The sequence below is a fragment of the Cibotium barometz genome, chromosome 35 (assembly GCF_041138505.1).
Source record: "Cibotium barometz isolate CiBa-2024 chromosome 35, ASM4113850v1, whole genome shotgun sequence".
NCBI classification, from domain to species: Eukaryota; Viridiplantae; Streptophyta; class Polypodiopsida; order Cyatheales; family Cibotiaceae; genus Cibotium; species Cibotium barometz.
In genome coordinates this window covers 45,005,059-45,017,016 of record NC_141080.1, presented here as the reverse complement: position 1 = coordinate 45,017,016, position 11,958 = coordinate 45,005,059, and the positions used below count along the sequence as shown (strand labels likewise).

General features: G+C 40.6%; 1 protein-coding gene across 1 annotated transcript; it reads left to right on the top strand.

Moving 5' to 3' along the window:
- The first annotated feature begins 4,929 nt into the window (after nt 1-4,929).
- LOC147618497 (actin-like) lies at nt 4,930-8,921 on the top strand. The gene is made up of 5 exons (XM_086774932.1): nt 4,930-5,073; nt 7,145-7,223; nt 7,395-7,788; nt 7,894-8,507; nt 8,642-8,921. Exons 2-5 carry the CDS (start codon nt 7,164-7,166, stop codon nt 8,705-8,707), a joined length of 1,134 nt encoding a protein of 377 aa, XP_086631058.1. The 5' UTR covers nt 4,930-5,073; nt 7,145-7,163; the 3' UTR covers nt 8,708-8,921.
- The last annotated feature ends 3,037 nt before the right edge of the window (nt 8,922-11,958 follow it).

Genomic DNA, 11,958 nt, shown 5'->3' with positions numbered 1-11,958 from the left:
TGTGGATTCGTCCACATAGCTAGACACTTCCCTATACATGAGTGCTAGCTCTTGTTCACCGCATCACTCCAGGGGGGATTTGTTACCATATTATAGTAGTGATGTGTGTGAACACACTTAGGACCGCCGGGGCACTTTTTCCCTCACTAGGAGGTTTTTTCCCCCGTGCATTGTATATACGCCCATTATCTTCTAGGGCTTGTTATCTTTCATTTTTGGCACTCATAATACACTACTGTGTTGTGCTCAAGCTTCCTCATCTTCTTGAAGTTGTGTGTGCATTCCTGCAACCCTAATTCCAACACATATGTTGTGTGTATGCCATGCTTATGTTTTTTGTGTATGTCATTCTGATGCCACGTAAATGGAGAGGAGCCTGCATTGCTTCAGGTTTGTGAGACCATCTTAGACGATAATGGCTCTATTATTGTCATCAGTAATGTGTATCAAGTGGCAACCATTATAGTGTAGGCCGAGCGCTCTGGCTTCTCCTTAGACACCTTGGTGAATGTGCGATGTACAACACAAATTGGAAAGGCCTTTGGACAAGAGGTAAGCAACACTAACCATAGAGGTTGCCATTGAGCATCACTTTTTTGCTACAAAAAATCATCTCATACTCTCGTGCAGGTACACACCCTCATTGTTGCTACCTTCACGAGCACAGTTGGACAAAACCATGCACAACCTTTCTCACTTGATTATATCATTGATTCTTGCAACACGATGCACTGGGGTAGACACCCAGACGGGACAGCATGGCAATGTATGGAGTTAACATTTTTGTGCTCCAAAATAAGGATGTTACATTTTTTGGTGGAATTAAGAGAGATGTTTTCTTTGCAGGTGGATCTCAGCATGGATATGACTTTTGGGATAGCCTATTGAAGCATCGTGCAAAGCAAGGGCAAGTGATAGTAGAGCTTTATGCTAGATGTGGAGATTGTGCTATGGTAGCACAAAAATTAGGCAGCATGAACATTGTTTGTATTGATTCCAAAGAGGATGTAGTGGCGGGTGTCTTATAATGAAGATTTCATTGTAGTACAGTAAACATATTTATTTGTGAATATTATATTGACTGGGTTTAGCGCTTGTTTATGATCGTGTACTACAATGAAGATTTCATTGTAGTACATTAAACATATTTATAGTGAATATTATAGTGACTGGGTTTAGCGCTTGTTTATGATTGTGTCATGATCTAATTTTTTATATTAAAAAAGAGAGAAAGAGGCCGAGAGCAATGCATGTAGGGGTTTTACAATAAGACATCATTCCCCTCTCCAACAATGTTTATGTACAAGATGTCATACAAACCAATAAAGAATCGACATTTTCTGTATTGTGTAGATGAATAAGGTAGTGAAGTGTTTGTAGACTCGAGGACATGTACGCAAAACATGAGTTAAGTAGGCTATGTTGAGAAATGAGAAGGAAATATAGAGAGAGTGGACAAAGAGAGAGAGAAATGAGAGAGAGAGAGAGAGAGAGAGAGAGAGAGAGAGAGCAAAGAGAAGGACAGAAAGAGTAAGAAAGAGAGAGAGAGAGAGAGCAAAGAGAAGGGTAGAGAGAGAGACAGGGAAAGGATAGTGAGTGAGTAAAGAGAATGATAGAGAGAGTGAGAGGACAAAGAGAGCTACAAAAGAGAGAGGACAAAGAGAGCTACAAGAGAGAGAGAGCTACAAGAGAGAGAGAGGACAAAGAGAGCTACAAGAGAGAGAGAGAGAGAGAGAGAGAGAGAGAGAGAGAGAGAGAGAGAGAGAGAGAGAGGGGGGGGGGGGAGTATAGAGAGTAAGTAAAGAGAAGGATAAAGAGTGAGCAAAAAGATGGAGAGAGAGAGAGAGAGAGAGAGAGAGAGAGAGAGAGGAGGATATAGAGAGCGAGAGAGGGAAAGAGGATAAGAGGTAAGAGGAGAGAGAGAGAGAGAGAGAGAGAGAGAGAGAGAGAGAGAGGGGAAATGAAGGAGAGAGAGAGAGAGGGGGAAATGAAGGAGAGAGAGATAGGGGGAGGATAGAGGGATCTACCAAAGAGAGCGAAGGATAGAGAGAGTTAGCAAAGAGAAGAATAGAGAGAGAGAGAGAGAGAGAGAGAGAGAGAGAGAGAGAGAGAGAGAGAGTAAAGAGAAGGATAGAGAGAGTGAGAGGGGGGGAGTGAAAGGGAGGGACAGAGAGGGAGATGGAGGAGAGGGACAGAGAGAGTGAGAGGGGGGGAGTGAAAGGGAGGGACAGAGAGGGAGATGAAGGAGAGTGAGAGAGGGGAAGGGAAGAGGGTGGAGAAGGAGAGAGAGGGAGGGTGGGAGAGGGAAATGAAGGAGAGAGAGGGAAAGGGAGAGGGAAATGAAGGAGAGAGAGAGAGAGAGAGAGAGGGTGGGGGGATAGAAAGAGCAAGAGGGGGAGAATGAAAGGGAGGGAGATGAAGGAGAGTGAGAGAGAGGGAGGGAAGAGGGTGGGAGAAGGAGAGAGAGGGACGGTGGGAGAGTGAAAGGGAGGGAGGGAGAGGAAGGGATGGGGGTAATAGATAGAGAGAGAAAGGAAGGAGCAAGGTTGGTGGTGTGGGCCGGGGGGGCTGGGCCGGGGGCTGGGCGGAGATGGGCGGGGGCTGGGCGGTGGTGGGCGGAGATGGTGGTGGCAATAGTTAGAGAGAGATTGTTCAAGTAGAGAGAGAGAGAGAGAGGGCAGCCAAGAAAAGCTCCTTTGGTGACCATCCTCTGATCACATACATGGCATGCAAGGATGGGGTAGCACATGTATGGTCCAAGGTAAAACATTCCTTATTACTAATTTAACATATTGTGGTACTTGATGATATTTCATATATATTATGGAGTTTGCGAGAGCTCGTGTGACCATTGCATCGTGTGAGATGAAGCAGGAGGACATAGATACTCAAGTGTTATTCTTGGAAATGCTTAATGATGTGGTGGTACATAAAGGTGGAGAAACGCCATATTTTTTTGGGATTCATGGGAGATGAGGTTGGTGTAATTGACGAACTGTGCACATAATGTACAACAATGGTCCTCAGAACATTATGGAAGGGAGAGAACGGTCTTGTTTGTTCCACTGGGAACAAAGTTTGCATTAGCATCACTTACACAAGCATATAGATGCATTAGCATCACTTACATAAGCATATAGATGCATTAGCATCATATACATAAGCATATACATGCATTAGCATCACTCACACAAGCATATACATCCATTAGCATCACTCACACAAGCATATACATCCATTAGCATCACTCACACAAGCATATACATGCATTGGCATCACTTGAAGAGATAACCATGATTGAAATATGGCAAATTCTACTCACAAACGAGGATACATACCATATAGCCCTACTTTGGCTTATGCATGCACTTGAGAGCAACAATCAAACACTTGAACACTTAATAAGACATGAATCAATATACGAAAAGAAAACCTAATCTCATCAATAAGCAATGGATCACGAAGATCTTAACATAAATCAATTCAATTAAGTACATAGAGACTTCAAGAGCTAGAGATAATTGGGGGTACCTTGATGAATTTGGGTTAGATATGAAGATTGCTCGACGTTGAGAAGAAGTAAGACAGTTGTTGAAAGCTTGATTTAATCCACCAACGAGCCTCACAAGTCTTCAACTTTACCTCGATGAATTTGGGGTAGAGATGAAGGTTGCCCGACGTTTAGAAGAAGTAGACGGTTGTCCAAAGCTTGATTTGATCCACTAACAAGTCTGACAAGTCTTCAATTTTACATTGATGAAGAAAACCTTACCCTTGATTTAGCTTATGATCAAGGAGACCCGCCCCCCCTCTCCATTGCTTATTGGGAACCATCATACATGTAATTGGGAAAGATTAGAGAGAGGGTAATTCATTGATTTTGCTACAACCTTTGGGGCTGATTGGGTTGTTCTAATTACCATTAATTGGGCCACTTAGCAAGGGTAATTCACTGATTTTGCTACAACTTTTCGGGGTTGATTGGGAGTGCTCTAATTACCATTAATTTGGGCCACTTAACAAGGGTAATTAGCATAGAGTTAAGGAAATCAATTGGGTAAAGCAATTAGCATAGGAGTTAAGGTAAATCAATTGGGTAAAGTAATTAGCATAGGAAGAGCTTAAGCAAGGCACTCATGAAGAGAGGGATCGTAGGAGAAAATTTACAGATTTCACACAGTTTTTGGGGCTATAGGAAAAATCCTTTATGCATCTTTCTATGCATAAAAGCAATTTTAATGAGAATAACACTTTTGAAATAAAAATAAATCCTTTACGCATCTTTCTATGCATAAAAGCAATTTTAATGAGAATAACACTTTTGAAATAAAAATAAATCCTTTATGCATCTTTCTATGCATAGTTTAAAAGAAAAGGTTGATGGACATAATTACAAGTTTAATTTCACCAAACATTACACTAAACCAAGTTTTTTCTTTTTACTGAAGGGCTTCGCAATTCTCAGAACATCGGCTAAGAATGCAAGTTAATTAAAGCACCTTAGAAATATCATGAGTAAGAGCTTCAACCATAAGTAACCACTTGCACACCTAGGAAAATTTTGTTTATTTCTTGCTGTACTTGTTGATTTATGTAGTGACCCACCACCTATTTACACAAGAAGAGAATTTCTCTAGCAATCAAATTGATGAAGTTAGGCCCCGAGGGTTCAAGCCCTCTTCGGAGAACCTACATCACGCAAGATGATATCAGTTTCTTATTCAATTCTGGGTTAAAGTTTCTGACAAGATTTAGCATCTAGTTTAAGCACATAGATATTCAAATCACTAAGGGTTAATAGTGTTAACAGTGTTAAGATTAAGGTACCTTATGGTTAAGTAGGACCTTATAACCTTGTAAAAGAAAATGCAAGTAGTCAAAATAAACTGACAGCCTGGATTTCGAGATGGTGAAATTGAACGGCTGAGATCTCAGCGAGGACCTGTTTTTTTGCTGTGGCTTTATAGTCTATGTTTTCTCTTTCTCTTTTCCTCGCCAAGAGAGGAAGACAGGCTTGCGCCATACTCTTGAAGCTTGCATCGGATCGCCTCAGATCGATCCTCTCTCTTCCAGGTACTCCCTTGCACATCTGTTTGCAGCACCTGGTTTCTGTGTCCTAATCTACTGTTTTAAAGTTTAATCTGTGCCCTAATCTTCTGTTACCAGCTTCAACTGTGCTTTTTTGGCCCTAATCAGCTGTTTTCTTCTCACTTGTAGCTACATCTGTGCTTTTCTTGCCCTAATCGGATTCGTTTGATCTTTTTTTTTTTGGCCCAATCGGATGTTTTCTTCTTATTTTTCAGCTCTAACTGGGCTTCTTTGTGCCCTAATCCGCTTTTTTGTTCTCATTTTAGCGTCACGTGCGTCTTTCTATGTTCTAATCGGCTGTTTTGTTCTCATTTCAGCTCCATCTCGGCTACTCTGTGTCGTAATCGGCCTTTGTCTTTTCATTCCAGCTTCTTTTCTGTGCCCTGATCGGCTGTTTTGTTCTCATTTTAGCTTATCTGTGCTCTAATGGGATGTTTTCATTTTGAACTTCATGATTCATGTATGATTTTCTGTGGCCTGGCCTTTTTCTTATCATTTTGTCTTTGGTGTGCCTTGATCAGCTGTTCCGTCTTCTCATTTCACTTTCATATGTGCTCCCATGTTTGAACAACTGCTTATTTCTTCTCTTTCTAGCTTCATCTGTGCCCTGATTTGGTTCGTTTTTTACCTAAACTGTTGCACACGTGCTGTGTTAGCTTTTATCTTTGCCCTACTGCCCTAACTTGTGGCACTTCGTTGTTGCTTGATTTGGCCTCATCAAATTATCTGAAGCTTCTGCGCATTTCAATACTTGTTTTGTGTTGTTCATGTCTAGGTTTAGGTTTTGCTAGGTTTTGCTTGGGCTATTCTATAGTAAGCCAGTTGCTCCATTGTAAAGCGACAATAGCTCAGCTTACCCTCTGGTAAGCTAGGTTTCCCAACCATAGACATATTTGACTTCTTGAGAAGCAGCCCTAGATCTGTCATCATCACATCTCAGTTTCGCTTTCTTTTCTTGAAGAAATATCAGCTTTGTTTTAGGGTTGACATTCAAAAATTGTCCCGTCCATTTGTTTTTTTGCTCATTTTAGCATCATCTGTTCATTCAATGGCTGCGCAACTTCTCTTTTTCTGCTTCTGAACTTTAAATAGCTTCAAATCTTCTTTTTCCTGCTCGTGTTTGCTTCATTGGTGCCCTTGCTCATTTCAGGTATCTGTTGATGTTTATCAAATAGATCAGATGCTTCTGCTCATTTTAGCCTCGTTTGATGCATCCGGTCAATTTGGCTCTATTGGATCACCTAATCCTTAGATAGAGTAGGCTAGGGGTGTTCTACCTCGATGCGCTAGGGTTAGTCTATGGTATTAAGGTAGGGTGACTTTCCATTGGTATAACTTTATGGTAAAGCAAGCATTCGTGTCATGGGAAGGAAACTCGAAATCTGTGATCATCTGGTGGCTAATGTATTATTACATGATGGCAGTTTATCAAGTCCTTGGTCTTTTGCTCTTTATTTTCTTTTCTTTGTGAGGAGCTCTTGCCTTAAGAGTTGCTTTATTGGTCCTGAGATGGACACCTTGTTTTAATATTGTGGTCTTTGCCTGACCAACCGCTGTAATGGAGACAATTTTGAACAATGCAGTTGTAAAATGTCCAGTTAGCCAGCCCAGTCTCCCATCATTGGGACTTTTATTCTATCTGTAAAGTGCGCTTGAAACTCGTTACGCTAATGGCCACTGGTAGGTAGTGATACCCAGTTTACTGATGAACTTTTCTTGATATTTACTTGTCCCACTGTTCGTGGTTTCTGAAATACTGTCAACATCTTCCAGTCCTTTGCAAAGGGAGTATGCTCCTGGTTCTGAATCTTCTACATGATAGAAGCTTTGAATTTTATTGCGTATGTGATTCTGCTCTAAATTTAGAACTTTGCTATGTCCTTTTTTTGGGTGGGGGTTAATTTCAAAAATTAACTATGTTAATTTATTGAGGGGATAGTACATGGTTCTTATCATTCATAACTTTCACTTCACAATGGGCAGCTTCATAGATTAGTTTTGACCGTGCTATTGCATGTATGCACTTTCCAGAAAATCTGTTTTGTCATCATTTCAGGAGTGATATTTTTAAGAGAATGGGGGATGCTGAGGAAGTGCAACCTCTTGTCTGCGACAATGGTTCTGGTATGGTGAAGGTAAGGCTTCCGGCTGAACGGTGCACGGTTATGGGTCAGTAGATGAAAGAAACACATGGTAGAATTGTGAATATAGAGTCTACCAATGTGTGGCTTAGATCAACTCTATGGTTTCGAAGGTGGAATGCTGGTATTACTTGCTTTATGTAAAATTTCCCTTTTTTTAAACAGGCTGGGTTTGCTGGAGATGATGCACCACGAGCTGTATTTCCTAGTATTGTGGGCAGGCCTCGGCACACTGGGGTCATGGTTGGTATGGGACAGAAGGATGCTTACGTTGGTGATGAGGCACAATCAAAACGTGGGATACTGACCCTGAAGTATCCCATTGAGCACGGCATTGTAACCAATTGGGATGATATGGAGAAGATCTGGCACCACACGTTTTACAATGAGCTTCGTGTTGCACCTGAGGAACACCCTGTGCTACTGACTGAAGCTCCTCTTAACCCAAAGGCTAACAGGGAGAAAATGACACAAATCATGTTTGACACTTTCAATGTGCCTGCCATGTATGTCGCCATCCAGGCTGTCCTCTCTCTCTATGCCAGTGGAAGGACAACTGGTAAGTTTATGGTTGAGTATTCTGTTTATGGCATTGGTCTCTTTATAAAGCTTGTATATTTGACTGTGAAAGATAGTGTTTAAAGAGGCACTTTTGTCCAAGCAGGTATTGTGCTTGATTCTGGTGATGGTGTTACACATACTGTCCCAATCTACGAGGGCTATGCTCTTCCACATGCTATCCTTCGTCTTGACCTTGCTGGTCGTGATTTGACTGATGCACTTATGAAGATTCTCACAGAGCGTGGGTATTCATTCACCACCACTGCAGAGAGGGAAATTGTCAGAGATATGAAGGAGAAATTGGCCTACGTTGCGTTGGATTTTGAGCAGGAGCTTGAAACATCCAAGAGTAGCTCTTCTTTGGAAAAGAGCTACGAGCTTCCTGATGGGCAAGTTATCACCATTGGTGCTGAACGGTTCAGATGCCCAGAGGTTCTTTTCCAGCCATCTCTGATTGGGATGGAAGCTGCGGGTATTCATGAGACTACTTACAACTCAATTATGAAATGCGATGTGGATATTCGAAAGGACCTTTATGGAAATGTGGTACTCAGTGGAGGTTCTACCATGTTTCCTGGTATTGCGGACCGGATGAGCAAAGAGATCACTGCACTTGCCCCCAGCAGCATGAAGATAAAGGTGGTGGCTCCACCAGAGAGAAAGTACAGTGTCTGGATTGGAGGATCTATTCTGGCTTCGTTGAGCACTTTCCAACAGGTACACAAGTGTAGTTCAGGCTTCACAGAAGTTTTGAGGTTTCTGCTTATGTTAGTGTGTATTGGATTGCAGACAGGGTTGAAGTGTTTTTATTTCTATGTCATCCAAATTTAACCTTTTTTTGGCATATGCAGATGTGGATTGCAAAGTCGGAGTATGATGAGTCAGGCCCTTCAATCGTGCACAGAAAATGCTTTTAGGAGGAGTGCTTCCAGGCTGTTAGTGGTCATATGTTTCATGAGTTTGGTGGGCGGAGATATGTTTTGTATTACATGCTTCAGTATCATCATTGTTTCTTTAAGTCACATTTGACTGACTTTTGTATACGAAGTTTCACTAGTTTTTTTTCAGATTTGGTATGTTTTTGATACATCTGGCTGCTCAACCTTGGTAATAATGGTGTTGGTGTTGTAATCTGTGTCAGACTAGTTATTGTCTTGATTCACATTTGATGTTTGTATATATGAAGTTTCACTAATGTTTCTTGAAACTTAGTCTGGTTCCTGGGGGGGTTATGGAAGGGCACGTTCTTGCCAATGCCAAGGCTGGTTGTAGGCACAGTTTGTGAGGTGCTTGTGCTTATTTTGGCTCAGTTGGAAAACCCATCACACACTGAGCTGTGGGAAAAGCCCATATGAAAGTCCTTTTGACCCTTAATAGTAGAGGCTTTCATACGTGATTGGTTGGCCTCCAGCAGTTCCTGTGATAGGTGAGTCACCAAGATTTATTTACGCATATATATACATCCAATTCTATGGATATGGAGCTGTCAAAAGGACATAATGACTAGTGGACTTGTATCAGTGAGAAAGTGAGACAGTTCTTTCCACTAATTGAATTGTTTTGGGAAATGTCATGGTCCTTCTAGAATTGCCATGTTATAACCTTGGAATTCCATATCCTGTGTGACATTGTAGGGTCTGCTCTTAGAAGAAGCTTGCTTAGTTTCAATACAAACTTATCGGATCTTTTTCCTGTCTGCCAAAATCCTTAATTGTTGCAAAGCTGATTAAGTTTTTCCATGAAAACTTGTTTAGTGTGGAATCAATCTTGTTTCAACAAATTAGATTCTTGAATGATTTGCTACAATGCCTTACAAAACTTTTCAATTTTTATCCATCCGAGATATCTTGCAACATTTTCATCAATGTCAAAACATCTTTAGAGTCTAGACCCTTAGGTTGTACGGATGATATAACTCTTTAAGGTCAAGGAAATGCTTTTCTAATGCCAAGTCCTTGAAACATTTCAGAGCTCCCTTACCCCCTTTTTTTTTTTTGATCTCTGAGCAACTACTACACTTGCAGTTTGTCCATCAAACACTACATCTCCTGTGGGCCACACTTTAAACGATTGTGATTCAAAAAGGTGACCACTCAAAGTAAGACCTAAATCATTCCGAACCTCACCTATAGAGAGCGCTTTGTCAGAATGATGATCTTGCTATGTATAGTTACCTAAGTTGATAATGTGTATAATAACTTGATTATTTTGCCCAAACAATAGCTTCGATTTCTATCAAGTCAATTGTTAGCAGAACCAAATTTATGTGAAGAGATGAAGCTATATATCTTATGGTCAAGGCTGCTTCATGACATTGTAAGATGGATTATGAATTAAGCCCCAATTATCACTGGTGAAACTATGGAACTAGCACGCAGAGTTAAAGCCAACAGTAATTCAATTTGAAATCTTTCATTCCAAGTAGGAATGTGAAATCTCTCAATCGATCTTTGCTAAGAGAGGATAACTACTGTCTGCTAATCAGTTGAAGAATACGTAAGTCCCATTTATTCGGTTATCATGCTTTTTATGAAAGAACTGATGCATCTTTATGTGTTGTGTTCCAATACGAAATATTGGGACTTTAGCAGCTTTGATTGTTTGTCCATTAAGGGTGTAGAAGTGTACTACCCTTGTCCAATGTTTTCTTGTAAGACATAGCTTCATAGATTGCATTGGTGGCAGCTCTATATTTTACCTCAAATGGATAGAAAAGCCACTATGCTTTGCATCTTAATAGTCCAAGAGACCATCTAAATCCGAGTGAAGCAATATGTTGATGTGGATCTTTTGTCAGTTTTATCACTTGCCCAATCACTATTTGTGTAGCCTATTAACTTCAAATCTTTTGGATTATGTGTATCCAATGCCTTGATTCATGTCTCGTAAATCAGACTTCCAACAAGTTCCCTATATTATGTTATGCCAATATTTGGAGTTCAATCTAGCTTATCAAGATTGATACAAGATCTTCCAAGTCAAAAACTTTTTAGAGTTGATGAGTGGTTTTTGTGGTGCTCTCCATAAGCCTATGTCATCTTTGAAATTAGAGGTGGCTCTCGGCCTTGCATGAGAGTCAAGGTGTTGGCCACTGCGATCTTTTGAATCATGTGTGCAATTGTAGGTCCAAATCACCATGGATATAAAGGTCAATCCTTAAAACACCACCACCTTGACTCTGAAGGGAGGTTCACACACACATACAAACTAACACTCCCTATGAGTGTTAGTTTGTATGTGTGTGTGAACCACCTCTTATAGGTGGGTAAGTGTGAATTAAAGGTGAGTCTTTGGGGTTGGTGTAACCCTAGGGCTATAAAAGCACTGTACTTGGTGGAGTTTAATATCACATCAATAAGCGTCATTGAGTCATGCAATATTGTCTCTATCATTGCTCTCTCTTTTCTCTTTCTACAGACAAAGGCGACATGAAGAAGCTTCACCGACCTTAGTCTGCTCTCCATCGTTATCGACAATACTTTGAAGATATGGAATCCCTCCTTAAATTTTTTCATCAATTAATCCATCAACATGCATACCATCTTCCAAAGTAATAGTATTACCATACTGTTGTATCAAAACATCCAGCTCCAGGGCGGCTTTTCTTTCTCATAAGAGCTGCCAGGCCATTAGTTTCAGCTATCATTGATATGATGCTGTTCATGCAAGGCAAAAATGTGCACATTTTCGGCCACGAAGTGGCGTGGAAATCCGTAATAAGTTGTCCGGCTGAACATCTGATATGTCATTTCCAAACACTTGTTCACTCTATTCGAGTTACACTAATCCACCGTTATCCCTTTAACCATATACTTAGGATTAATTAATAAATGTGTTTTTTTTAAATAAATGAACCACTACCACAAATTTGCATGTTATTTTTCCCAACATAGATTCACTCCATTTTCTAAAAGTTGCAAATTTTCAAAAATTGTGAATTTGCAACAATTTCATAGTCAATGTGAACTATGCTTAGAGAGTCTTCCACAATCACTACTTGAGTAAGGATCTCCATTAGTTTCTCCTCTGTCCTACCCACTGCTGCATGGGCTACTTAATATCCTTAGCATGAACTACCAACATACTCTTCTTGCTTGATTACTTTGATGCCTCACAAACCCTTTTGTAAAGCATGAGACGTCTCTTTTTGAGGCGATTATTTCTTTCA

Coding starts and splice junctions, on each gene's coding strand:
- LOC147618497 (XM_086774932.1), top strand. CDS start 7,164: ATGGGGGATGCTGAGGAAGTGCAACCTCTTGTCTGCGACAATGGTTCT. Junction 7,224..7,394: donor ATGGTTCTGGTATGGTGAAG/GTAAGGCTTCCG, acceptor TTTTTTAAACAG/GCTGGGTTTGCTGGAGATGA. Junction 7,789..7,893: donor TGCCAGTGGAAGGACAACTG/GTAAGTTTATGG, acceptor TTGTCCAAGCAG/GTATTGTGCTTGATTCTGGT.